Raw genomic sequence first — 27,478 nt, 5'->3', positions numbered from 1 at the left:
GATTCTCCAAGACCTGGCTTGCGCTCAGCCTTCCCCAGGGAGTCTTCTTGGATTTCCCCCACCTCATCTTTTGCCCCTCTGAGCACCTATGCTATACTTCTCATGCATGCTTTTATTACCCTGTCTTACCCACCGCAGAGGGTAGGAGCTGGGTTACAAACCGGGAGATGTGATAAAAGCCAGCCTAGCTAAAGGGACAGGAGGGTACTCCCTTTCAGGTTGCAGATTTGCTGCTAAGACTCCCTCCATGCCAACGGCCCCAGTCTGCAACCCGTTCACTCGCCTTCAGCTTAGCCAGCATCCTGTTGACGCTGGTCAGGTCCTTGCCCAGGTCGTCCGACTGCAGCTGGTCCTCCATGGCCCGGATCCACTTGTTGAGGTCAGCCTGGGTCTGCGAGCGCAGGTCGGAGCTCCTGGCAGCTGATAGGCGCTGAGCCGTCTCTTGTGTGTTGGCCTGAAGCTCGTCCCAGAGCCGGTGCAGGGCTTCCAGCTTCTGTGACACCAGGGCTGCAAACTGGGGCTTCTCCTCCATCAGCTGCTTTCCTTCCTGTGTGGGGAAGGAGAAGTGTTCACCCTACGACCTTGGAGAGGACCCTTGGAGAGCCCCCTTGCCCCAGGTGGTTGCCAAGTGCTAACTGAGGAGAGGTCAGTGAGGCAATGGATCTGCCTAGAACTTGGGTGAGGCTTAGCGAAAAACTCTGCACCTCCAGAGTTATTTGCAGCAGAAATTGAGGCACATGGAGGTTAAGGAGTCAGGCAGCCTGGCTTGGAGCCCCATGCTTAACCACGATGGACACAAACTTGTGTGGCTCCCAGGCCTGCTTTTTACGGACAGTCACAGGAGTGAGAGGCTCCTCTTTCTCCTCTCTTTCTCTTCTCCCAGGCCTGACTCCAGCCATATTTTTGACTTGGGCCCCTGGACAAGCTTATTACAGATGGGACCTCTGTTACGAATGACAACTCCCTGGTAGTGCTGCCCATCCAAACAATGACGGTCAGTAGTCCCTGGCCCACTCTGCTCATCTCAGAGATCCTCCTGCCTCTGGGCAGGACATCCTGGTGAGGATGATGGACGGCAGATAAGAGATTACTGCTGTCCTGGCACTGGACACACAGGCCCTGTGTTCTTAGTGTCCCGAGACTCAAGTGACCCACAGGAGGCACCCATTCTGTGCAGGCTTAACATCGGACTATCAGGAGTTCCAAGGCTTAACCACTACTTGGAGAAGTTTTTCACATCCAGGACCTATACTGCTCGGCAAGCTCCTGGCCAGTGTCCGTGCCCCACGTGCAGCCCCACTCAAGGAAGAATCCCTAAGCAGAGACCCCACCACTTGCTCTGCTCACCGCGTCAAGGTTCTCCAGCCACCCCTGGTGGGAAGCCAGCTCTGCCACGAACGCCTGGTGCTTCAGCCATTTGTTGTGAAGGTTTCGAGCTTCATCATAGGAGACATCCTGAGATGTTAGCAGCTTGTCATTGATCCAGAGAGTGAGCTGTGGGCAGAAAGAATGGGATCCATGGTCCCTGAGAGTCCCTCTTTGGCCAGGGGCTCATGGCTGGACCTGCTGCCAACCTCTGGCTGAAGAAGAAGGCCAAGGGGAGGGAGTATGAATACAGCAGAGTACTCCCCTCTGACTTGGGATCCCTAACTCCCAGCACAGGAAACTTAACCCATGAGGTCTCAGGGCTGAAACACAGGCACCACCATGTCTTCCCCTCTAGAGCATGTGCAGTACAACACCAGGGATATTCACACTTCTCTCCACATTTCCAGGACTGAGGACAGGGCCTGGCCTATTGGCAGTAGCTCAACATGTGTTTACTGAATGGATGGTTAAACCCACCCTTTGGCAGTAGGGTGAAAAAATGTTATCTGAGGACAAAGCCAAGAGCAGATCCTATAATAACAGTGAAGGAAGAACTATTGAGTCTCTCATGTTTCCAAGATGTCTTGGCATTACACCAAGCTTGGTTTGTACCAAGGGCCGAGATGGGTGAGGACAAAGTCATTTGAGTTGAGAGGAAAGGGGTACGAGGATGGAAGCAACAAAAATGTCAGGGGAAGCCCCATTCCGCATGGAAGCACTGTTCATGGAGAGGCCTAGGAGTACAGGGCAAAGATCTTACTGGAGAGCTCACCCCAGGCTGAGTGAGGACCTTCTGAGTCAGTGGTTCTCCAACCGAAAAGCTTGTTGAGAATGCTGCTCTCTATCTCACCCCCTAAGTTCTGATTCATCTGGGCCCAACTGGGGCCCAGAAGTCTGCATTCAACTAGAGCCAGGACCAGCTCCATAATTTGCAGGGCCTGGTGTAAAATGGGAATATTCAAAGTCATTAAGAATTGCAAGACGGCAACAGCAGAGTAATAAACCAAACATGAGGCCCCTGTACACACCGGGCCCCATATGGATGCAAAGGTCATAGGACTTTCAGGCCAACCCTGACCAGGTCCCTAGGTGATTCTAATACAGATAGTCCTCGGGGCACTTTTTGAGAAATCTTGCCCCAGACTTGACAAATTAAAAGATATCTTTACAGATTTGAAAAAAAATTTGTGAAACCAAAGATTCTAGAGGATGAAGGACTTAATAACGTCATGTGCCCAGAGCTCCCTGCTAGTGGAATCCAGACTCCTGAGTGAGAAAGGACGTCCCACCTCCAGGGCACCATGCTCCTAGAGGGAATCTCCTGCAAAGTGGCCAGCCTGGCTGCAGCCTTACCTCCTGGCAGTTCTGCAGGAAGTTCTGGAGCTCTAGGTTGTCTTTCAGAAGCTCTGAGGCCTCTTGGGCCTTCTCGTTGTTCTTCCTGTGCCTGCAAAGAAAGCCGGAACCACAAGTCACGAGGGTGCTATGGACTGCACCATTACCCTGCCTGGCTCCGGCCCCCTGACCCTCGGGGCAGAGAGTACCTGTCCTCAATCAGCTGCACCTTCTCCTTGATCTTGTCTGAGTAGAGGTTCCCCTCAGCTACCAGCTTGTTGCCAGAGTCCACAGGACTCAAAACCTTATCCCGGTTGTTCTCCATAGACACCAAGAAATCCTCAAACTTCCGGATCCCGGCCTCTGCAGCTTCTAGGGAGTCTGGGGGCTCCAAGTGAGCCAGGGTATATTCCTGTCGAAGCAAGTTTCCAGACAAGGCATGGAGGTGAGGAGGTGGAGGAGAGGGCCCTTTCCAGGCAGGAGCTGTGTGAGCAGCCATGCAGGTCACAGCATGAACGGCAGCCCCTGCAGTTGCGCAAGGAGGAAGGTCCCTGAGTCCTGTTCCCTGCCCCTGCTCAGGGCACCTGATGAGCAGGGTGCCAAAAGCCACCTGGAAGGAGAGCCACCCAGGGGAAAAATTCACTTCTCTGTAGGCAAGAGGAGAAGGGGATAACAGAAGACGAGACGGTTGGATGGCACCGCTAACTCACATGAGTTTGAGCCAACTCCAGGAGATGGGGAAGGACAGGGAAGCCTGGTATACTGCAGTCCATGGGGTCACAAAGAGTCAGACATGACTGAGCGACTGAACAACAAGCCTCTAAATGGCCCAAGAATAAGACACAGTTTGGGACACGGGACTGGAAAGGGCACACGATAAGGAACACAGAGGACTGTCCCCTGAACTAGAGAGAATCTAAGAAAAGCACAGTTTGATCCCTGAGCCCTGTAGCACTTCTGCAGGCTGGTAACCTACAAATTCTCTCTTGCCCTGAGAGATGCCCCCAGCCTCTAGTGCCTCTCCCTACCTGGTTGCTGAGGATGGCCTCAGCCTGCTTGGCATCTTTCTGGAACTCCTGGAAGCCGAGGCACTGGGTGAGGGCCTGGCTGCGGCTCTCCCACATCCGGCTCAAGGCGTCCCAGCCCTTCTCTAGGCCGTCTAGCCGCTGGCCCAGGAGCAGGTACTCTGGGTCCGTCTGGCCATGGGTCACCTTCTCCCCAGACACCCTGACTTTCTGGTAGCTCTCCTCGTGCCTGTCGATGTCGTCCTTGATGGCCGCATGCTGCTGCAGGAGCTGCTCGGCCTCCGGGAGGGACTCGGGCATGTCCTTGGAGGCCACATCCTTCTGGGTCGTGGAGAGCCAGGCCTGGAAGGCATCCAGATCCTGCAGGAAGGCCTGCAGCTGGCTGGCTTCCCCCAGGGAGGCCTCCTGGCTCTTCAAGGCCTGCTTTAGGCCCTGCCACAGCTCCTCCAGGTACGCCTGCCTCTGCTCAATGTCCGTCTTCAGCTCGGGGTGTGAATCCATCAACCGATGTGACTCCCGCTCCAGCATGCCCAAACGGGTCTGGATGGCAGCCACGTCACGCTCCAGCCCCGACAACTTGCGCTGGATGGCAATGACCCCTGCCAGGTCCCGGCCCAGGTCCTTTGTGGACTCCACCACCTTCGTCTTGTCCACAATCCACTTGCCAGTCTCCTCGCAGTCCACACAGTAGTTGTGCACCCGGAGGGCCGAGTCCACTGCCTCCCGCCGTTCAGACACCATGGTCTGGAAGTCCTGCCACCTGCCGAAGGAGATGGGAGTCAGACAGCCTCTTCCTTAACTCTTCCCCCAGGGTGTCCCTTCCAGATTTCTGAAAAAAGAGTCATCTCTCCAGCAAACTGTGATGAGTCAGTTTATCCAATTTTACCCAAGACAACAGAACTGCCAGAGCTTCCATTAGCAGGAGGTGAACTGTGATGTTATTACAACCATCAATAAAGAAACATGATGCTCTGTATGTAAGCTCTATATGTAGTTGAAATTCAGGCAAACATACAATTTCCCAGATTTTTTGAAATGCAAGCATATCTCGTTTTATTCAGCTTTGCTTTACTGTGCTTCACAGATACTATGGGGCTTTTTCGTTTTTGTTTACTTTTATGAATCAAGGATTTGTAGCAATCCTGTATTGAGACATCTATTAGTGCCATTTTTGCAACATTTGCTCACTTCCTGCAATATTTCAAACTCTCTCATTATTATACTTGTATGGTGCTCTGTGGGCAGTGATCCTTGATGTTACTATTGCAAAAAGGTTATGACTCACTGAAGGCTCAGAGGATGAGCATTTTTTAGCAATAAAGTATTTTTAAATTAATGTTTGTACATTGTTTTCCTAGGCATAATGATATTGCACACTTAGTAGACTACAGTACTGTGTAAACAACTTTTATATGCACTGGGAACTCCCCAAATTTGTGTGTGACTCATTTTATTTTGATATTTGATTATTGGGGTGGCCTGCAACTGAACCCACATTTTTTCTGAGGTATGCTTATACTGAAAATAATTAAAAATGCCCCATTATCAATCATAAGAAAGCTTTATGACACAGGATCCCAGCTGCCACAGAGGAACCACACAAATGTCTAAGACCATGTTCTAAGTGCCCAGGGCCTAAGGAAAGCCAGCATGGCTGTCAAAGAAAAGAGCTGTAGTGAAGAGAAGGAAGAAGAGGAAGAGGGAAGGAGAAACTGGGATTGGAATTAAAACATCATCTTAACCTTCATGTGCAGTGTGGAATGAACCTGGGGAGTGTGCAAAAGTCGGGCAGATGTCCTGCGACTGGTCTGCAGCCCACAGTAAGCCTCTTCTAAAGAGCCGCTCGATAGCCTGGGCCCACACCACCAGGGACACCTCCCCTGGACCTGGGTTTACTCACTCTGCATCACTGTGAACTGGAAGCACACGGGAGTACACTGAACGTGCAGTCGCTAATTGAGCTCATCCCTCTTGAATATCCACAATGTATAAGCATTATGAAGAGCTTTGGGAACATACGGTCACAGCCAGACTTTGCTCTGGCTTTGGGCCTTTGGGAAGATACAGTCATAGCCAGACTTTGCCCCACGGAGTGTATGAGTTAGAAAGAAAGTAGGATAAACTCATCAAACAACCATAGTATAAAGTACAACGTACACAGCACACACCAGGCAGAGAGGACTAAGGGAGCTGTGAGGAGCAGGAGGGGTGGTAAGAGCAGGTCTCACGGTGGTCATCTGAGCTGTGCTTCAGTGAACGCATCACCAGCAGTGAGCTATTTAAGGAGCGGGCCCTGAGTCACTCATCTCTGAAGTCTGGGGATGGAAGTGGACGGAGGAGGCAGATGGACTGGGTAGAGCGCATTGTGGTCATTCCCAGGGCGACCTCAGTCTGGGGGTGGAAGACAGGTCTGCAAAGCAGTGGGAGGAGGGCTGGGAAGGATTGGGAATTCCGAGAGAGAGGAGGACGACCCCAGAGAAAAGATGGGAAATTCCAGGAAAGAGGGGAGAAGAGTCCAGAGGTAAGGCCCCCGACCTCTGGGGAGTTTTGTGCCTGTTACACGGACGCTGCTGAGGCTGGATGTTATGGGAAAAGGGCTGGAGGTTCCCCCCAAGGTGATCTGAAACTATTGTGAAAGGAAAGCGAGGTGCCCCAGGGCTGGGAGGCCTCCCAGCTCCATCAAGAAGCCACAGGAGACCATCTGGCAGTGCCCCGAGGAAGGAGGTTCCATGGTGACTTTCCAGGCTTTTTTTGGTATGGCCTCACTGCAGACACCAGGCAAGTGCCACATAGGGGACAGGGTGACATTTGGGTCTAGTCTGCCTCCCAAACCCACCTTCCCCTCCCCTGCACCGTCTCCAAAAGGGGGGACGTTGTTAGAGCTGCTCTAGGCAGTACTGGCCAGACCATGTCAGGAGTCCAGGTGTGGTCCTGGGCCCAAGATATTATAAGATAATATTGGCCAACCAGAATGTGTATGGTGGGAGGTAATCACACATTCGGTAAGTACTTGAGTGACTCAGGTGTGCGGAGCCTGGCACATTTCAGGTCTGTCCTCGGTCACTCACATCACACAACCATCACGTACATGTCTCGTGCCAGTCACTGTTCTAGGCTCCGGGGATAGAACCACAAATGAAGTAAAGTGCTCCCATTCAAATGGGCAGAGGCAAGTAAGTGTTTACTCCATCAAGTGGTGACAAGTACAAAGGAGAAAAGTTAAGCACCAGTCCCTGGTGGTCCAGTGGTTAAGACTCTGCACTTGTAATGCAGGGGACGCTGCTTCAATACCAGGTTGGGAGACTAATACCTCAGATGCTATGTGGTGTGACCAAAAACCCCCAAATAAACCGTTTTAAAAATTCCAATTTAAAGGGGAAGAAAAGGGGGACTTCTCTGGTGGTCTAGTGATTGAGAATCTGCCTGCCAATGCAAGGGACATGGGTTCACTTTCTGGTCCAGGAAGATCCCACATGCTGCGGGGCATCTAAGCCCTTTTTCTGTAACTTCTAAGGCCTGTGGATGGCAACTATTGAAGCCCACACGCCTAAAGCCTGGGCTCCACAACAAGAGAAGCCACTGCAATGAGAAGCCCGCACACTGCAACGAGAGAGTAACCCCTGCTCGCTGCAACTAGAGAGTAGACTCCGCTTTTTGCAACTACAGAAAGCCTGAATGCAGCAATGAAGACCCAGCGCAGCCAAAAATAAATAAACACTTTTTAAAAATCTTTAAAATTAAAAGGAAGCAAGAAAAAGGTATTAAGGCAGAGGAGCTGGATGGGAAGGAGGAGGTGATACTGTGAATGGCTTGGTCAGTGTAAACTGCACCAAGAAGAGGACATGACCTGAGATCTGAGTAATGTGTGGGAGTGAGGATACCTGTGAAAAGAATATTCCCAACAGAGGGAGCCTCAGACAATAAAATCTTGGCGCTCAGAGCTGTGGACGCTATAGAATATGCCATGGACACTGTATAAAATAAGATACTGTGGACGCTATGAGATACTGTGGACACTATGAGATACTGTGGACACTGTGAGATACTGTGGACACTGTGAGATACTGTGGACACTATGAGATACTGTGGACACTGTGAGATACTGTGGACACTATGAGATACTGTGGACACTGGAGAAAATACTGTGGACACTATGAGATACTGTGGACACTATGAGATACTGTGGACACTGGAGAAAATACTGTGGGCAGTGTATAAAATGTTGTGGACACTATAAGATTCTGCTCTTCATTCACTTACAGTCTAGTAGAAAATTTCTTAAAAGATTAAAGTAATTATAATAAAAGGTAGAGTATGAAGCTCTAAATCAGTCAAGGAAAGATACTTTTTCATCCTGGCAACTGGGAGGGAGAGAAATCTGTACTGGCCTAAAAACAAGCACAATTTAGACCATATTGTTGGAGGAGGATGGACCCTGTAGAGAGAACGGCACCCACATGGAGGCAGGACCGTGGGTGCAGGTGAAGGGGGACAACTGTCTTTAAAAAGAGTCAAAGAGCTATCACGTGGAAGAAGAATTGGAGTAAGTTTCAGTATCTCTAACAGGCGGAGTCCAGAACCAATGTATATAAATTTCAAGGAGGCAGATTTCCACTCACGATGAGATCCAACTTTCTAACAAAAGAGACTGACCCCAAGTGGGGCGGGCTACACGTGGAGGAAGCATCTGTGCAGGATGCAGGCTGTCTGGGATACATGGCTCAGATGTAATGGAAGGCCATCTTACCTTTTCAGGCCTCGGGTTTCCTCTAAGGATGGCAAGCACCTTGGTGTATTCCATTTAGGACAGTGCTTGGCTTAGGGGTCTATAACAGCATTCTCTGACTACAGCTCCTCAAAGCAGCAGATTACTGGCTGACAAGTTCTTCCTGTCTGTCTCACAAACACACGCACGGGCACAAACACACGTATCACTGTTACCTCCAAGCCTAAAGAAGAACTGGAGGCATCCTCCTCCTTGGCACAAACCTCAGCTGGCAGAGGACCCTCCTGAACTACAGCCCCCGTCTTCGGATGCTGAGACAATCTGGTGGCTCCCAAGTACCAGGGGGTTACCCCTTGCCTCCTCTTAAGCCCCCTGTGCTGCTCCAAGTCCTCCCTAACCCCACCTCCCAGGTTGCCTCAGGCAGAGCAGGGCTCAGGCAGGTGTGGGGTAATGGACTGGGGCGGTGGCGAGGCAGTGAACGTGGTGCTGCCCATGTAGAGCCCAGGATAGCGAACGGAACACAGGTGCATGCACCGTCCTCAGAGACTCCCAAGGAGCCCGTGGCAATCACATCCTGTACTGAAAGCAGTCCCTCTCCAGCGGCTCCTTAGGGCCTGTTTTTCCTTCTGGCCATGGCGTGTGCTCAAGGCTTCTTGCTAATTCTCCTCTTCATTCAAGCCAGTCTCATTATCAATGCTGCATTTTGGCACAAGCAGGAGCTTTCTTTTATGGACAATACTTAAGAGCTCTCAGAAAGCAATCTTCCCTGCCCAAGAACGTCCAGGGAAATGTGGCCTGAGAACCACATGGCCTGATTCTAACTGTGGATGCACTCAGGGCATTTCCTCCATTGCTCAGCACACACCCATTCCAGGCACAGCACTGCAGCTCTGGGAACACATCTCTCTCCCTGGGCTGGTCACCACCCAGGTCCCTCCTCCCTGGGGCTAGAGCTCCAGGGTCAGAAGGAGATCATGGCAGATGGAGGCAGGAACTCTGAGGGTACAAACTTAGCACACACAGCAGGCCTCCTGACTTCTGCGGCACACCCCACAGATGTGCCAGAAAAGAAGCCCCCATCTCCAAGCCCTCCCCACACCCCACCTGGTGTTCAGGTTATCCTGGCACTTCTTCACTTCCGCACTGCGTGGGTGATTACTCTCTACCAGGCTGTTGGCAGCAAGGTTCACGCCATCAATCTGAGTCATCAACGTCTTCATCTCCTGGTCCAGGATGTCGAACCTGATGTGGACAGAGAAAATGAGGATTGCTAAGGCAGCAGCGGTTTTTGCTTTCTGCCCCGCTCTTGCTTTCTTCTTCCACCTCCTTCCACCAGGTAAGAGGGGAGAAAGGAGAAAGGTGTGCTGACACGCCCTCTTTTCTGGTTCATGGGTCCAGTTTCATGGTTTAGCATTTCCTAGATGAGGCTAGGAGAGACCTGGTTACTTATACAGGTCAATGTCTCAACAGAGATGGAGGAAAAATGAGGTGTGGGCGGTGTTGATGGCCACAGAAACCATCTGCCACACCTCCACTGGCTCAGCTGCTGCTCCTGAACCCTAATTCCACTGCCTCCACCTGAAGGATACCTCCCCAGTCAGGTGCTCCGTCCTGGGGAAGAGAAGGGTGAACTACTGAGGCTGTGGGCATCCGGTTATGAAAGCTGACCCCTCTGAGATAAGAGCCCAGGTCCCTCCAGCATCAGCATGGGACCACCAGGGAAGGCTCAAGGAGTAGCCTCTTGCTCTTAGCTCCTTGGATTCTGTACTCAGAATGCTGGGGGCAAGCCTTGCCATGCTGGAGTGCTGATGGAACTCAAATACTGGAAATGAGAGTGGCCTTGGACTGACAGTTTACAAACTGGTCTCCGAGGCCCCTGAGGGTTCATGTGGTTTAGGGACTGCCACCGAAAGAGCTTATGGAGTCTTGCCTCTCACCTCCCCCTTAGTCATGTCCCCTCCGCTTTCCTCTGTGTTACATATCAGGGGTCCCATATACAATTCATTTGAACAAAGGCTGCTGTCACTGAAAAATCATTGAACACGTGGACTAGAAAGAGCCCCTTTGGGAGAGGCCCTGGGGGTGAAGTACCCAAAGCCAGATGAGAACTCGTGACTCTCGGTGCCTGGCCTCTCCGACAAAGGGCGTCCTACAGCCTCTCAGAGAGAGGCTTGCTGATCTGGGGACTAGGAGCGCAGACTGTAGGGGGCGGTGAGAGGGGAGGGCCAGCTCTGACCTGTGCTGCACGACCTCCAGATCCTCCAGTGTGTCCGGGATCTCCATCTGGGCCAGCCACTTCTCCTTCTCGCCCATCCACAGCAAACAGGCATCTGTCTCCCCAAACACCGTGTACAGGTCCAGGGCATCCTGCAGCCTCTGCCGCCGCATGTCCGCCTGGGCCACCACCTGCTGGTAGAGATCCCGGAGGGCCTGCAGCCGGTTGGTCACATCTGGGGAATCCTGGAACCCTGGGGGAAAGTCCCGAGCCTGCTGTTCCAGGTGCTGCATCACTCCGCGGCTCTCCTCCAGCTCCTCCAGGAAGTCCTTGTGCTTTTTCCCCAGGGCCCGTGTGGCCCCTTCATCCTGCCCCACGTCTTCCCCCGAGAGCAGCCGGTGGGCGTCCTGTAGCCAGGCCTTCAGATCATCCGCGTCGCCCTGGAACTGGAAGAAGTTCTCAGTGTCCTGGAGGTTTTTCTTGCAAAAGGCAGCCAGGTCCTTCAGCTCATTCCACTGGTCAGACACCTTCTTGATCCGGACCTCAATCCGCTCGTGCCCAAACTGCTTGCGTGCCACCATGTCCTCAGCCTCCCGGAAGATCTGGTCTAGGTGGGCATCCAGCCCGCGCAGCTCATCCTCAAAGGCCTTGTGTTTACGCTGCAGGATGAGCACGCTGGTCAGGTCCTTGCCATAGTCCAGGGAGGAGTAAATCTGCTCCTTCTCCTTGATCCAGCTCTCGGCCTCATCCATCTCCCAGAAGAACTTACAGAGCTGCTTGGACTGCTCCAGCTGGGCCTTGCGCCCAGCTGCCGTGTTGCTCAGCTCCTCGAAGCACTTTTCCAGGTGGCTGACTCGATCCCGGATGACCTGGGGGTCACAAGGCTGGTACCCTGGGTGACATGGGAAGAGGAAGGACAAAGAGGGTAAGGACTTCATTATCCCTGGGCAAGCTTCAGATCAGACTAGAACCACAGCTAGAACCTGCCATCTCACTGGGGATTGGGATGGGATTGGGATGCAGGAGGTCTCAGTTGCTCAGAGGACAGGCTTTTAATTAGTTCTTTATAATGAGTTTCCACTAAATCTTCAGGAATTAGTGGGATTAGTTCCCACTAAAACTCCAGGAATAAGAGAGGTTAAAAGTTGGATCAACTCTCAGTAGAAATGCACAATGTGAAATTATTTTTTAAAAGACCCAGGCATTAATTTCTAGATGATTCTTCTGAGAGGCAGCAGGGGTCACCTATCTAAGACCAGAAGCTATAAACCTAGCTTGTCTCCGCCATGACTTGAACTAGCCAAGAGAATGAAAGACGAAGGATGCCTTCTTGGTGCTTACGCACCTTTCTGATAATAGATGACCGAAGCAGTTGCCTGCTTTCTGAACAATTTTGCTCTCCCTCAAACTTCTTTCTTGTACCACGTGTTGATGAAAGAGGCAGAATTCTACAGCTAGATTTATCCACCCTGGGGTGCTGGAGTGCTGGGCCAGAGGCCTCAACAGAAAAACCTCAACCCACAGCCTCACCTGACCCCTCAGTGAACTGCAGGGTGGCTGTGGTGATGGCCTTCACTTTGTCCCCTTGGATGGCAATGTCAGCCTCCATCAACTTGTGTTTCTGTAGCAAGTCCTCGACCTCCAACAAGTGCTTCCCAAACTCAGCAGACAAGAGGTGAGCCTGGCGAAGAGGACAGACAGGGCAGAGGGAGTCAGGAGAGGTGGAGAGACCCACGTGCTAGGAGAATAACCTTCCTAAGTGAGGGTCCAGGGCACTGGGGACCAGGGTGTCAGATGCAGCTGGAAAATGCAGCTGCTCAATGGGAAAGAGGCTACAGAGCAGGATCTCCCACTGGGGGTGCCCATCAGAACCATCCAGGGAGCACCTTTCAAGTGTTCAAGTCCTACACTCAGTCTGCCCGTGTGTGCCCCAGGGGTGGGACCTGGGTGTACATATTTTCAGAAAGTTCCATGGGGGACTTCCCTCATGGTCCAGAGATTAAGACTTCACCTTCCAGTACAGGGGATATGGGTTTGATCCCTGCTCGGGGAGCTAAGATCCTACATGCCTCAGGGCCAAAAAAACGGAACATAAAACATAAGCAACACTGCAACAAATTCAACAAAGACTTTAAAAATGGCCTATATCTTCAGGATGGGGAACACATGTACACCCATGGCTGATTCATGTGAATGTATGACAAAAACCACCACAATACTGTAAAGTAATTAGCCTCCAATGAAAATAAATAAAAAAGAAAAAAAAAGATATTAAACAATGGCCTATATCAGAAAATCTTAAAAAAAAAAAAAAAAAGCAAGCCCCGGTCAGTCTGATGTGTGTCCTCAGTTGAGAGCCACTGTGATAGCGAGAGAGGAGACTCAGACTTCTCAGGGGCCCTGGATGCCAAGGTCTGGAAGCCAACTAGAGTCAGATCGTGATTACTCAGAGCTTGATTCTCCAGGCTCCTGAGGGAGGTCTGTCTCGTCCAGGCCCTGCAGGCAGGCACCTGTGTAACTATGAACCCCAGATTTCTTGATCACTGGGGATACAGCAGACTGGAGCAGAGCGAGCCAAGCCGTGGAGAGGCAGATGCCATCAGACACTCTGCTGCCTTAGATGCTCTGCTCTGACTTGGCCATGGGGCTGGGAGGTGCCTATGGAAGCAGAGCTTGCTGAAGCCCCAGGGGGACGGGGCGGGGTGGGGGTGGGGCGGGGGTGCCCGGGCCCACCTTGATCCCGTCCATCCAATCAATGCTATGCAGCATGTCCTGGAAGAGCTTCTGCAGGTCCAGCGTCTTCTCCAGCCTCTGGCGCCGGGCCCCCAGCAGCTCCTGTAGGTAGTCCCACAGGCGCAGGATGTTGTCCTTGCGGGCCGTGATGCGCTTCTGGTCATGGTAGTTCTCCAGCTCCAGCTCCTGGGCCAAGTCCTCCAGGGCCCGCACCCGCTCCTCGTAGGCAGCCGTGTCCGTCTCGATGGCCTCGTGCTTCTTCTTGGCGGCCTCCACTGCTGCCAGGTCGTACCCAAAGTTATCCTGTCCCCCAGGAAGGAAAACAGGCAGCTCGGTTAGGGTCCTCTTGGTTGGTCCCCAAGCTCAGAGAAATGGCAGGTCTTTTAGGAGCAACTTCTGTAGGAGAAAGTCCTTCCCCAAAAGGTTACTTCTGCCAGCTTTTTCAGCCTATCTTATCAGCGATGAGTTCCAAAGACTAAATGTCTCATAAGAACCTTTGCAAGAAGCTCGTGATTTTACTCACAGCCCCATCCGTGTGGGTGTAACACTGGGTGACTATCACTGACAGAGCTCTTTCCCACCTGCTGGCACTCGCCACCCTGCCTGGAGGGACCTGCCCCGTTCTGGGCAGGAAGGGGCTTCCTACTGGAAACCCTGCAGCTGCACCCAGAGGGCTTGCCCCATGCTCTCTGGGGTAACTGCACACTCTCCAGTTCTTTCAGAATGCTTGCTTTCGCCCTTCCAGATGGAACTGATTTGATGCCAAGATCCAAGTGGGAAGGGACAGACGCTCTCATGGAGAATTGGTCCTCGGGTCAGGTTTTAGCTAGTGAAATGTGACACAGTCTTGAAGGCCAGAGTCCAAGGGGCATGTCTGACACCTACAAGGTGCATGGCTTCTATCACATCCCCAGAGGACCCCTGAAATGTCGACTTCAACTCTGGCTCTGGGTGATGCTCCTGGTTCATGGTGGATAACCTTTGGGGCCATTTTTGGATTGTGTGGCTCTTTCCTAAAATGAGACTTAATAGGGAATTCCCTGGAGGTCCAGTGGATAAGACTCCATGCTTCTAATGCAGGGGGCCCAGGTTCGATCCCTGGAGGGGAACTAATATCCCACATGCTGCAACTAAGCCCGTGCTCTGCAATGAAGACCCAGCGCAGCCAAAAATAAATAATTAAAAAGTGAGACTTAATCGATCTGGAAGAGGTCCTTTTCAGATGTCAATCCTGACCCACCCAATCACAGGGAGCAGGGATGCAAGGCCTGTGGAGAGGCTTATCCCGCTCCGCCCACCCCACCGTCGCAGTCCCAAGCGCACCCCACTACCTGGGCCACGAGGCGCTGGTTTTCGTTGAGCCACGTCTCTCTCATGGCAGCTTTTCTGTCAAAGCGCCGGGCCAGCTGCTCCAGCTTCTCCTGCCGGATGAGCTCACCCCTCAGGGCCAGCTCCCGCTGGTACTCAGCTTCCTCCAGGCTTTCCCAGGCCTGCGCGGGGTAGCAGAGGAGAGCTCTTGGGATTTGGGGGTACCATCCCAACTCTTTCACCAGGACTGAATGATTTGAGGAATCTAGACAGAACCTAGCCTTCCGGTTTTCCTGTTTAAGCCAACTGAAGATTCAGGGAGCACTGATCATGACCTCCCAGTCTCCTCTTCCCCTAAACTGGCCTTCCCGTAAATCCATCTTGGTCTCATATAGTGTTATTGCCTCTGTGGGTGCTCAGTAAATTCCTGTTGAGTAAATGGCCACCACCATTCCACTGGAATTTCCAGGTGGTGGTAGGCCTCCAAATCTCCAAAGTGTCACAAGGCATTCGCCTTCATTAAAAGTAGTCGATATTCCCTAAAATCCCTCCAGGTTCTATAGAGAATAGGCCATAAACTGGACTCTGGGCATCTGAGGAGGGGACTGCACAGGTGGACAGTGGATAGAGCCTGACCTCTCAGTGCCAGGCTTGGATAGTACCCTCAACAGCCAGCTGGGCATTACTAACAGCACAGAGAGTGGCTTGGCTTACCCCTGCCCAGGAACCATTCCTTATGCCCTCATTAGGAGAAGCTCAGTTAACCCACTGGCAAGCCTGCTGAATCCCCATTCTCACGGCATTTGAGCTGGAACTGTGTAGCAACTGCCTCTTTTCCTTTTTTCCTTTTTTTAATTTGAAGTATAGTTGACTCACGGTATTGTATTAGTTTCAGGTGTATCACATAGTGATTCAATATTTGTATAGATTACAGTTCATATAAAGTTATCATAAAATAGGGGCTACATTCCTTATATTGTACCTTAAATCCTTGTATCTTACTTATTTGATAGGTAGTAGTTTGTACCTCTCCATCCCTGTCTCCTATCTTGCCCCTCTCCCCACCCCTGAATGGAAGGATGGTGGGTAGAGTCTGACCCCTCAGGGCTAGGCTCAGACAGCGCCCTCAACAGCTAGCTGTGTCCCTGACAACAGCACAGAGAGTGGCTTGACCGAACCCTTTCCAGGGACCATCCCCTGTGCTGCTCTCAGGAGCTGAATCAACCCCCTGGCAACGTAAAATGAAAAACGCCGCTGTACCCGGTTGATGTCGGACACCAGCTTCCCATCATGGGGCGTATACACTTTCTGATTGTTGGCTCTCATCCGGGACTGGATGGTAAAAAGTAGGACTTCCAGATTCCCCTTCTCCTGAAACCTGTTGAAAAAACAGAGGTTGGGTGATGAGTGTGGAGATTCCCACAGCCAATTTTTCTTTTTTAAGTAAACATGGAACCCTGGCATCTTGGAGCTTGGATAGCAAAGCATATTTCTCTTTAAAAAGTAAAAGGAAACACAACATTGTAAATTAACTATACTTCAGTAAAATTTTTAAAAAGTAAAAAAAGATAGAGGATCTATATGTTTTACCTGTTACAACAGTAGTCTATCATACTCACCAACTGAGACCTAATAGGGGCTGAGTCTTTGCAACATAAATCAAAGAAAACACAACTACTGCAGTGTTTGCTTATCATTTGTTTCCATGGGGGAATGGCTAAGTGTTCTGGAAATTCCTGTAGGCATCAAGTTTTACCAATCAATACAAAGAAATTCTTCCCTGTTCTACAAATGCTAAAGGCTCCTGACTAGCTCTTTACTCAGTTTTTTATGGTGTGAGTCAATAAGCCTTTGAAGCTGCATTATCCACGTAAGAACATATTGCACAGAAAGCAACTTTCACCTGAGTACTAATGAGTCGGCTGTCCTGACAACTGTCCAAAAGTCCAGATGCTTCTGACGGGGGAGGAAAGGCTGGGCTCTGGGAGGATCTCAGGGGGAGGGGAGGATGGCAGCAGGATGGATGTCTGGAACCCAGTGTCCAGACGAGCTCCAGGTAACTGAGTATTTTCCCATTTCTGCAAGTGGCCAAGTATCTACCCACTTTTCCCTCCTCCTTGTGGCAGCTGCAGATCAGATGGTAAGCAAGGTCCCCAGGCCAGCCCGAGGCCAGCCCATATACCTGCTGCTCATAGGCACGTCAAGGAGTCTGTGACCTCGAGCACTGTCTTACGCAGCCAAGAGATACCACCCCTGTGTGCAGTGCCTGGTAGACTCACGGGAGATATTACTTGGATTGGATTTAGGACTTTATTTACTTATTTATTTATTTTAATTTTTTTATTAGTTGGAGGCTAATTACTTCACAACATTTCAGTGGGTTTTGTCATACATTGATATGAATCAGCCATGGATTTAAACGTCTTCCCCATCCCAATCCCCGCTCCCACCTCCCTCTCCACCCGATTCCTCTCGAAACATCCCACCCTCGCCTTCACCCACAGAGTTCAAAAGTCTGTTCTGTATTTCTGTGTCTCTTTTTCTGTTTTGCATATAGGGTTATTGTTACCATCTTTCTAAATTCCATATATATGTGTTAGTATGCTGTAATGTTCTTTGTCTTTCTGGCTTACTTCACTCTGTATAAGGGGCTCCAGCTTCATCCATCTCATTAGGACTGGTTCAAATGAATTCTTTTTAATGGCTGAGTAATATTCCATGGTGTATATGTACCACAGCTTCCATATCCATTCATCTGCTGATGGGCATCTAGGGTGCTTCCATGTCCTGGCTATTATAAACAGTGCTGCGATGAACATTCGGGTGCACGTGTCTCTTTCAGATCTGCTTTCCTCACTGTGTATGCCCAGAAGTGGGATTGCTGGGTCATATGGCAGTTCTATTTCCAGTTTTTTAAGAAATCTCCACACTGTTTTCCATAGCGGCTGTACTAGTTTGCATTCCCACCAACAGTGTAAGAGGGTTCCCTTTTCTCCACACCCTCTCCAGCATTTATTGCATGTAGACTTTTGGATAGCAGCCATCCTGACTGGCGTGTAATGGTACCTCATTGTGGTTTTGATTTGCATTTCTCTGATAATGAGTGATGTTGAGCATCTTTTCATGTGTTTGTTAGCCATCTGTATGTCTTCTTTGGAGAAATGTCTGTTTAGTTCTTTGGCCCATTTTTTGATTGGGTCATTTATTTTTCTGGAATTGAGCTGCAGGAGCTGCTTGTATATTTTTGAGATTAATCCTTTGTCTGTTTCTTCATTTGCTATTATTTTCTCCCAATCTGAGGGCTGTCTTTTCACCTTACTTATAGTTTCCTTTGTAGTGCAAAAGCTTTTAAGTTTCATTAGGTCCTATTTGTTTAGTTTTGCTTTTATTTCCAATATTCTGGGAGGTGGGTCATAGAGGATCTTGCTGTGATTTATGTCGGAGAGTGTTTTGCCTGTGTTCTCCTCTAGGAGTTTTATAGTTTCTGGTCTTACATTTAGATCTTTAATCCATTTTGAGTTTATTTTTGTGTATGGTGTTAGAAAGTGTTCTAGTTTCATTCTTTTACAAGTGGTTGACCAGTTTTCCCAGCACCACTTGTTAAAGAGGTTGTCTTTTTTCCATTGTATATCCTTGCCTCCTTTGTCGAAGATAAGGTGTCCATAGGTTCGTGGATTTATCTCTGGGCTTTCTATTCTGTTCCATTGATCTATATTTCTGTCTTTGTGCCAGTACCATACTGTCTTGATGACTGTGGCTTTGTAGTAGAGTCTGAAGTCAGGCAGGTTGATTCCTCCAGTTCCATTCTTCTTTCTCAAGATTACTTTGGCTATTCGAGGTTTTTTGTATTTCCATACAAATTGTGAAATTCTTTGGTCTAGTTCTGTGAAAAATACCATTGGTAGCTTGATAGGGATTGCATTGAATCTATAGACTGCTTTGGGTAGAATAGCCATTTTGACAATATTGATTCTTCCAATCCATGAACATGGTATGTTTCTCCATCTGTTTGTGTCCTCTTTGATTTCTTTCATCAGTGTTTTATAGTTTTCTATGTGTAGGTCTTTTGTTTCTTTAGGTAGATATAGTCCTAAGTATTTTATTCTTTTTGTTGCAATGGTGAATGGTATTGTTTCCTTAATTTCTCTTTCTGTTTTTTCATTGTTAGTATATAGGAATGCAAGGGATTTCTGTGTGTTAATTTTATATCCTGCAACTTTACTATATTCATTGATTAGCTCTAGTAATTTTCTGGTAGAGTCTTTAGGGTTTTCTATGTAGAGGATCATGTCATCTGCAAACAGTGAGAGTTTCACTTCTTCTTTTCCTATCTGGATTCCTTTTACTTCTTTTTCTGCTCTGATTGCTGTGGCCAAAACTTCCAACACTATGTTGAATAGTAGTGGTGAGAGTGGGCATCCTTGTCTTGTTCCTGATTTCAGGGGAAATGCTTTCAATTTTTCACCATTGAGGGTGATGGATTTAGGACTTTAAACATGGTTAGTGTCAGGCCAGAAATCAGACATTTATTTATAGTACATTCTAGACTCCGCGTCTGGCCTTTCCCAGTTAGCGAGTCATGAATGAATGAGCAGGGGAGAAGCAAAGCACCGGTACCACCGATGAGCTAGAAATCCGTTTCAGGGGAGCTGGACAAGCTGAGGGCAGGCGAGCTAGAATGCCGTGTGTGTATGTGTGCATGTTTGTGCACACACATGGCTGTATTTGCATGTGCATATGTGCACACAGGCCCTGCACACACCACAGTGGAGCAGAAGTCCCGAGAGGCAGGCTAAGTGCTCTGCTGATGGATGAGCAGTGACAGACAGGAGAGAAGAAGAAGGATGTGTTTGATGATCAAGGAGGCTGCACGTGGCGAGCTCTGGGGCTGCAGATGCAGAGGTCATTACCAGAGAACAAACCCGCAGCTCGCTGCGCAGGGAAGGGGAAGTCTCCAGCACAGGCTCTTTGAAGAGACTCTGAAGCCTGAGATTTCACTCCTGCTCCCCATTCAGGGATCTGGATCAGAGAAAGTACTTCCCTTGGCTATGAGTCAGGGGTTACTCAATGCCCATTTCCTGCAGGCTGACAGCTTGGGAGCAGGGAGACAAGACGGGATGAAGCAGGTGACAGGCAGGCAGCTCTCTAACCTCCAGGATATGCCTCCCGGATCCCTTCCCCAGGCCCTCCCACCTTTGGGAGGTCGTTTCTCAGCAGTTGATGCCCACCCTCCCGGGTGCCCGGGCCCTTACTTGGGTGGCTTCTCGATGGTGCGGTAGGTGCTGAAGGCCTGCAGCTGCTGCTGGACACCGGCCAGGGAGTTGGCGAACTTGCGGCTATTCAGGACAGTGATGGTCTGCTCAATCCAGGTGAGCAGGTCCGAGGCCAGCCCACTGTACTTCTCAATCATCTTCTCGGTCTCAATGGCATGGTCAATTACCTAGGGAATCACCTTGTGAGTCATCCTCATGAGAAGGGTGAGGACGTCAGTGAGGATGCCAACGGGGACCACAGTCGAGGTGGTCCTCCTCCTCGCAATCCCTAGAGTGTTTATGTCGGCTTTGTCCCCAGAGCCCAAGACCACTGCTGAGTAGAGGGATGGACAGGAGGTGCAGGAGGGACCTGGCCGTGTTTGGGATCAGGAGCAGCTCCCCCCTCCCGCATCCTGTAAAAGACTGGAAAGCTCACTGTCCCAGGACATCAGTCACCAGAGGAGCCAAAGTCCTGTTTGTTTAAAAATGGGTATTAAGGATCAGGGTCATCGGAAAAGACCCTGATGCTGGGAAAGATTGAGGGCATGAGGGGAAGGGGGCAACAGAGGATGAGATGGTTGGATGGCATCACTGACTCTACGGACAGGAGTTTGAGCAAGCTCCGGGAGATGGTGAGGGACAGGGGAGGCCTGGCATGCTGCAGTCCATGGGGTCGCAGAGTTGGGTGTGACTGAGTAACTGAACAACAAGGGTGGAAGGCTTCCAGGCACTGCCTTTGCTCAACACCAGTGCACAAAGATGAATGAGAAACGGTCCCTACCCTGGAGGAGCTGAGGACCCAGCATGAGGGTCTGTAGAATGGGGTGGCTCCCGGGTAGGCTATGGGAGCCTGAGAGATCTGACACCACAATAGACTAACAAGTAAAAGCCTGTTTTGTTCCTGAGGGAAAGTTCATGAGATATAGGTCTGCAGGAGGAAGGTAGATCCGGAGCTATGACCTCATTGAGGACAGATCATCAACCTGCGCTGGAATTCAGCTTGGGAGCCATTAATGTGGCAATGCTTGGCTTCAGAGAAGGTTGGTGGGAGTAATGTGAGCCCTTTCCTATGGCTGGGGTCCAGACATAAAACTCTTAGGAGAGAAAGGGAGCGTCTGTCAAGGCCTTTGCACGGTGAGCATGAATCCGGGGGCCCTGGTTTCACAGAAGCTCCGTACCTTACCGACTCGTTTGCCCTCCACCGCCAGCACCTTCATCTTGGAAAAGTAGTGGTAAAACGCCACCACGTAGGTAATGATGGATTTCTCATCAGGGTTTTCTGTGAAGACATCTGCAAGGGGAAAGCGTGGGCTCTCAGGACCAGTTAGAAGCTGGAAATGTCAGGCTCAAGGGGTTCATCTCCCTGTGTCTCCAGCACGAAGTTCAACTACACGTACCGAGTGACAGGTGAGAGTGGAAGAGGAATGGGGCTGCGGTTTAAGCCACAGGATGAAATCCACATTATGACCACAAAACAAGGAAGAAGGGACAAGGTGGGCAAGACTACAATGGCTCCCCAGCAGGCAGGGGAGGCATCGGAGCCAGCCTGGAGCTGAAGAGCAGACAGAACAGAGCCCTGGTCCGGCCCCCAGGCCCACTTTGTGCCCACGGCTTGCCCAACACCACCACACGCCTCCAGGTGCCCTGCCCGTCTGGTGGGTGCCAGCTCACCTTCAGGGTCGAGGAGCGGGATGATGCCCAGCTGACGCTCAGCCACTTCGAAGGCGTGTTCCAGGTTGTGCCGAGCATTGGAGTCCTTCAGCTTATCGAAGTCGATCAGGTCGGGCCTGGGGATGAAGCCAGACTGTTAGAGGGCAGGGGGCATGGTGTCCCCCACCAACAGGGCAAAGACCCTGGGCAGATGCAAGGAAGTGGCTGAGCCAGAGGACTGAGAAGAGGACATGGGCTGGAGGAGGGATCTGTGAGCACCACCATGTGGGGAAGGAGGATTTAAGGGAGGCAGGATGCTGAGGGTGAGAGGAGCAGGCACAGCGGGTTTAACGTTCCTGTGGAGCTGGGACAGTAACCTACATGCTAAGTGCAAAGCATCCAAACCCCCCTCCTTCCAAGGGTTCCCCGGCTCCCACAGCCCACTCCCCCTTCTTACCGGTGCTTGTGGATCAGGGCGTTAAAGGCCAGGCCATCCTTCCAGCTGGAGGTGAAGTTGGTGACATTGACGTGGGGGTAGCTGCATCCAAGAGAAACATTAAGACCTAAGAAACAGATTCTTTAGATGTCCCTACAAGTGTGTGAAGGAGAGGGGTGGACCTGACCCTTCTCGAACGGCTTCAACAAGGCAGCAGCTGTTAAGTCCCACAGAGAGGCTCCCCCATCCGATGGGCCCAAGAGACACTCACCACCACCCCCCACCCCCAGACCCCATGGTCTGACCCAGGCAACTTTGGGATAGAATCCTATATTCCGGGCCTTTAAGAATCAGGTCGGGATAGACTTTGCATTGAATGTGTCCAAGCTGCTATAGTTTTGGGTAATACTTGGGTGTGGGGTGAAGAGGGTGGTGGGAACATGGTGGCAGCTGTTCCCCAGGGCATACCCTGCCGTCTTCATCTGACACCACAAGAGCAACGCATCCTTGGCCGAGCGCGTCTCACGACCTTCCTGAGTTTGGACAACGATGTCCTGAATCTGGGGGCACGGGAACAAGAGAAGGGAGACTGAGATTTGCATCTGGCCCAGGGCTCTCTGGAAGACCCCCCTCCCTCTTTCCTCCTCTGGTTACCAGCCCTGCAGCCACACCACAGGCTGAGGCCTATGGTCCCAGAGGCCTGCTACCCTGCTGTACTCTCCAGGTCAGAGGAGATGGCTCCAATCAGAAACTCAAAGGGGAGGCTGAGAATAAATGCACGATGGCCTCATTCCTCCCCAGGAGGCACGACGCTGTGAGGGCCGTGGACGGCATGACTGTTGGAAGGTGTTGCATCTGGATTAGCGGCTCCTTTTGCCTTTTCATCCTCCCTGGTTCTGTTGTTATTACCATTTCATCATACACATCTGCAGTTAGCGAGACTGGACACCCGAGACCACTTGCAGGAGATCCTCAGGATGGGAGTTGAGTGTTATTTTTCTCCTCCCGGGCCTTCCCTCCTCCAACTAGGTTCTTTCTGCCCCAAACCAGCAGGTAGAAGACGCTGCTTTCCCTCCCTTGGACTTCCTAAATTTCCTTACATAACAGACCTGGACTTTCAAGGTGGGAAGAGAAAAGCTTCTGACTGGAAAACACAGTAGCAGATCTTCTGCACTGTCTTTGCAATTTTTGAATCAAACTATTTAGAAAACCAAAGAGTTACCCTTGTAGGGGGAAGGGGGCAAAAGCAGATCTGGCGAAAGCAACCAGATCTGAGTCCAGCTCCCAGTTTCTAGCGTCTCTCTCAAAAGACCACGACACTGGCTGGGCTGCTCGCGCTCAGTTTTAGCAAGCTGGTGATGCTCAGGATGGTCTCTCCGTCCTACAAGCACTGTCCCGGGGGACACACGCATGAACACTCACACTCATTCACCATCTTCTTAGGTCCCGGGGGCCCACCTGGAAGCGCAGGATGATGGTCCAGATGAGGCCGAGGACCAGGCGGTGGTTGCCGTCCACGATGTCGTGGGAGCCCATGTTCTCCAGGTGCACGCGCTGCTCCCTCAGGAACTGCAGGGCCTTGTCCACATTCTCCAGGCAGTGGATGCGCATCTTCCCCTTCGTGGGCTTTGGCTGAGGGACAGCATTGCCCCCACGGGCAGGGAAGAACCTCACGGTCACGCCTGGACCAGCTCCTGTCATCAGCATCCACCCTCCACGCCAAACTCCACCTCCTAGCTCACCCCTTGACAATGTTTCAACCTCCTCCTTTCAGCAAAGTTCAGGGGTTCCCTCTTTGAGCACCCAGAGCTCTGCAAGTGGGCTGTACCAGTGCTGTTCCTCAGTCTAAACAGAGCTTTGTGAGTGGTAATAGATGACATTCAGATGAATAACACAACAGGGAGTTAACTGAGCACTTACTATGTGCCAGGCACACTTCTAGGAACTATTTACTGCTGATTGGTGATAACAGTGGCTTTCAGTTTGGTGACTGATAATGGGTTCATCCTGCCATCCGACCTCCTCCCTCCTCACCCTTGAATGGCCCCAACTGAAGCTCAAGGGACCACCATTGCTGAGTAATTGCATCATCTGAAGGGTTCTTAGTGGTAACTCTCTCTAGTGGGCCTTCAATGAAGGGTAAGAGGCATTCTTTAACTTCAGCCTGGAGTAGAAAAGGCAACAGAAGAACGTGGAATCTTTCACTCAAACCCCAAGGATCTTAGCCTACATCATCAGGCACAGGTATCATTTTAAACAGGGGAGAAATGAGACAAAGAAGGTCCTGCCTGGTAGGTCCAAGGTCACAGTGGAAGTGACTAAACAAAACATGAGCCCTGACCTGGTTCTCCTGCAGGGGCAACATTGCTGCTGGGTGAGTTACAACTGAGAGGGCCCGAAATAAATCTCCACTTGTAAGAGTGATGGACACAAAGGAAAATCTCTTCCATTCTTTCCTCCTGGTTCCACAAAGGATGCAAATTCTTCAGCTGGGTAATGGCATCTGTCTTAGCCTTTGCTAGGAGGCTGAAGGTAAGCTCACTGCAGGCCAGACAAAGATAACCAGATCCCAAGAGAAGAAAGTCAAGGGCTCTTTTTCTGAAGGAATATGAAGGAGGTGGGAGTGGCCAGAAAAAAGCAAGAAATTCTGAGACACTTCAGCAAAATTAACTAAAGTTTTGATTGATATATTGGATGGAAAGTCATTGCATTTATGTTGGGACATATAGGTGAGGCTAGTGGTAAAGAATTTGCCTGCCAATCCAAGGGACACAAGAGATGTGGGTTTGATCCCTGGGTTGGGAAGATTCCCTGGAGAAGGAAATGGCAACCCACTCCAGTATTCTTGCCTGGGAAATTCCACGGACAGAGGAGCCTGGCGGGCTACAGTCTTTAGGGCTGCAAAGAGGTGGACATGACTAAGTGACTAAGCACAGCATATTTTTAGATGAATAAGTTCAGAGAACCAATCAGTTACATGGATACATTGCATCATTACTATTGCAGGTTGTGAGAAGTGGAGAGGCCCCAGACCGTGTCTTTGCTGCAGAGGGGACCCAGGACCAGCCACAGGGCCCAGGGGAGGGGCTTTACCAGCATCTCTCCGGAGAGCACCTCCAGCAGCTTGATGAGCATCCGCCCGTCCCGCAGGTCCTTGTAGAGGTCGGTGATGCGGCAGGACACGCGCGCCAGGTGTGAGTTCACCCATTTCGTGAAGGTCTTCTTCTGAACAACTTCCCGCTCATCTGGATTGGGAGAAGAGCCTTGGGTGAGGTGCCTGAGATTGGCAGAGTCCATTTGCCATGTGATACGGGGCCAGAGGGTTTTTCACCTTAACCCAGAATTGCCCCATCCCTGGCAGAGGAGGTGGGTATATTTATTCTATCCCATCTGTTCTATCCCCCTCTGGGAAGCACTGGTGACCAGAGCTCAGCCTTTTGGTGACACAGGTCCATGTGCCATGTCTAGGGTAATGAGAAGGTAACTTCCAGCACCATGGTATCAAGGTGCCCTGAACCTAGTCACCTGCTTGCTTGTGCCCATCAGAATGCTCTGTACCCCTGGGTCAGCGAGCTCAGATTTCAACCTCAGGTTCACCTGTCCACTCATCCAACAAATACTCCTTCTGTCTAGAAGGCTTTCTCTCTGCCCCTCTACCTCATCCCATCCATTGCACCTAACTCCTAGTCATCCTTTAAGAGTTAGCGGAAACAGTGCTTCTCCGGAAAGCTTTTGTGACCCCTAGGTTGGGTCTCACCTGGTGTGCCCTGAACCCTACATCTGCATTGCTCATTTCTCTCTCCTCGTACTTGGATTAGTTGAAAGTCTGTCTTTCCTGCAAGGTTGCAGGCTCCTTGAGTCCAGCAACTTTGTCTGTCTTGCTCATCTCTATGTCCCCAAAGCCGGGAGCCTGGCACAGTAGGTCTCCAGAGCCGTACTGTAGCTGGCTGTGTGGAGGTTTAGCCAGCTCCTATGCCAGGGCTCCTGATACATAAAAGCAAAACACACTGCCTGCCCTCAAGGAGCTGCTGGTATGCAGAGGAGAAGGAAGAACATGGAGACGATGAGACCAGGTGGAAAATGCGATCCATGTGGGGCTTGCGCTGGAGGCTGTGCACTAAGTTCTCTTTCTTGCCTCCAGAATAGCAGGCATGATTTTCCATCTTCAGACCTGGGAAGCTGACACCCTCGGCCTGAATGAGCCTCAGTCCAAACCAGGCTGCTGGCCCAGGCTTTGCCAGTTCAGGTGGGTACCTCTTAGTACTTCCGTTAAAACAGTTACTATAAAATAAATGTTGGGATCTGTCTGGTTAGGGCTGGGAAGCTTGATTGAGATGCTGGAGAGAAGACAGGGACTGGAACTTCAAAAAGAATGGGGGACAGGGTAAAAGAGAGAGAGAAGAGGAGCAGAAAAGATAGAAACAAGGAGAGCAGTTTAGTGAACAGCCTTTGGCAAACTGCTTCTGGGCATGGTGGCTGAGGGTTCCAGGTGGGAGCTGACCTGGCAGTATGGCTGGGTCATGGAGGGTCCCCGGAGAGAGTGTGCTTAGGTTGATCACAGACAGGGCAGACTCCGAGCAGTCCAGCCAGGAGGGAATGTCAGCACCGTGAAAGCAGGCTAAATGTCGGCTCAGTTGAGCCCAAACCGTGGAAGGGCTGGCTTCTTCAATGATTAAATATCTGACTTAACAACAACAAGAGGAGCCCAGCCAGCATGGCCTCGAGGGGATAACCCTGGCAGTTCCTGAGGCTCACAGCATCCAATTCCTTTCCACTTCGTGGCTATTTTGGTGTTAGCAACTCAGACCCTTTATTCGCTTATTCATTCATTCAGCAATTGCTCATTGTACAGTCATTAGGTGCCAGGCTCCGAGTGGAGGTGGGGCATTCAAGGACAGGAAAGAGTCCCCTCCTTGACGCAGACAAACTTGATTATAAATATGATAAGCTCTGGAGTCATGTGTAAAGAATTCTATGGAAGCCATCTAAATAAGACTTCTAAGAAGAGGAAAAACACTACAACTGATTATACAAATCCACCATAATAAATATAAAGTTCAAATGTGGCTTATTCGTTCTGGGCCTCTGGGCAAAGTTCCAGGGGGGAAAATCCCCTTATTCTACTGGACCCTTCCCTGATTTCAAGGTCTGCTTCAGCAAAATGTAACTAAACTTTTGATGATATATTGGAAGGAAAGCAATTGAATTTAAGTTGGGACATGTTTAGATTCAACAGAGCCAGCCTCAGCCCCATGCCATGATGCATTCCCTAGAGATCAGACCAGCTCCGTAAGAGGCTAACCCTTCCAGTCATTGTGGAGGGTTTGTCCAAGGGGCTGGAATTTTTTGTCCCTTAAGAGGTAACTGTCTCAAAAAGTCAAAGTCCTTTCTTTCCTTCACCTTTTCTTGTCTTTAAGAATCAAAAGAGTTCAT

The 27,478-nt window shown here is 50.6% G+C and overlaps 1 protein-coding gene across 1 annotated transcript in view; it reads right to left on the bottom strand.

Moving 5' to 3' along the window:
* The window catches only part of SPTB (spectrin beta, erythrocytic), a 69,555-nt gene that overhangs the window by 25,594 nt on the left and 16,483 nt on the right, over positions 1-27,478 (bottom strand). Inside the window, exons 2-19 of the mRNA XM_061158357.1 lie at positions 25,139-25,290; positions 23,504-23,677; positions 22,514-22,605; positions 22,067-22,147; positions 21,631-21,746; positions 21,138-21,250; positions 19,960-20,147; positions 15,968-16,085; positions 14,731-14,889; positions 13,400-13,702; positions 12,197-12,347; positions 10,688-11,558; positions 9,556-9,693; positions 3,729-4,485; positions 2,910-3,112; positions 2,722-2,812; positions 1,348-1,494; positions 284-547 (exon numbers count right to left, since the gene is read on the bottom strand). Of these exons, the coding sequence (XP_061014340.1) occupies positions 284-547; positions 1,348-1,494; positions 2,722-2,812; positions 2,910-3,112; positions 3,729-4,485; positions 9,556-9,693; positions 10,688-11,558; positions 12,197-12,347; positions 13,400-13,702; positions 14,731-14,889; positions 15,968-16,085; positions 19,960-20,147; positions 21,138-21,250; positions 21,631-21,746; positions 22,067-22,147; positions 22,514-22,605; positions 23,504-23,677; positions 25,139-25,290 (4,118 nt within the window). The remainder of the gene's footprint in view (positions 1-283; positions 548-1,347; positions 1,495-2,721; positions 2,813-2,909; positions 3,113-3,728; positions 4,486-9,555; positions 9,694-10,687; positions 11,559-12,196; positions 12,348-13,399; positions 13,703-14,730; positions 14,890-15,967; positions 16,086-19,959; positions 20,148-21,137; positions 21,251-21,630; positions 21,747-22,066; positions 22,148-22,513; positions 22,606-23,503; positions 23,678-25,138; positions 25,291-27,478) is intronic.

The sequence above is a fragment of the Dama dama genome, chromosome 12, assembly GCF_033118175.1.
Source record: "Dama dama isolate Ldn47 chromosome 12, ASM3311817v1, whole genome shotgun sequence".
NCBI classification, from domain to species: domain Eukaryota; kingdom Metazoa; phylum Chordata; class Mammalia; order Artiodactyla; family Cervidae; genus Dama; species Dama dama.
This window is presented reverse-complemented; position numbering and strand designations above follow the sequence as displayed.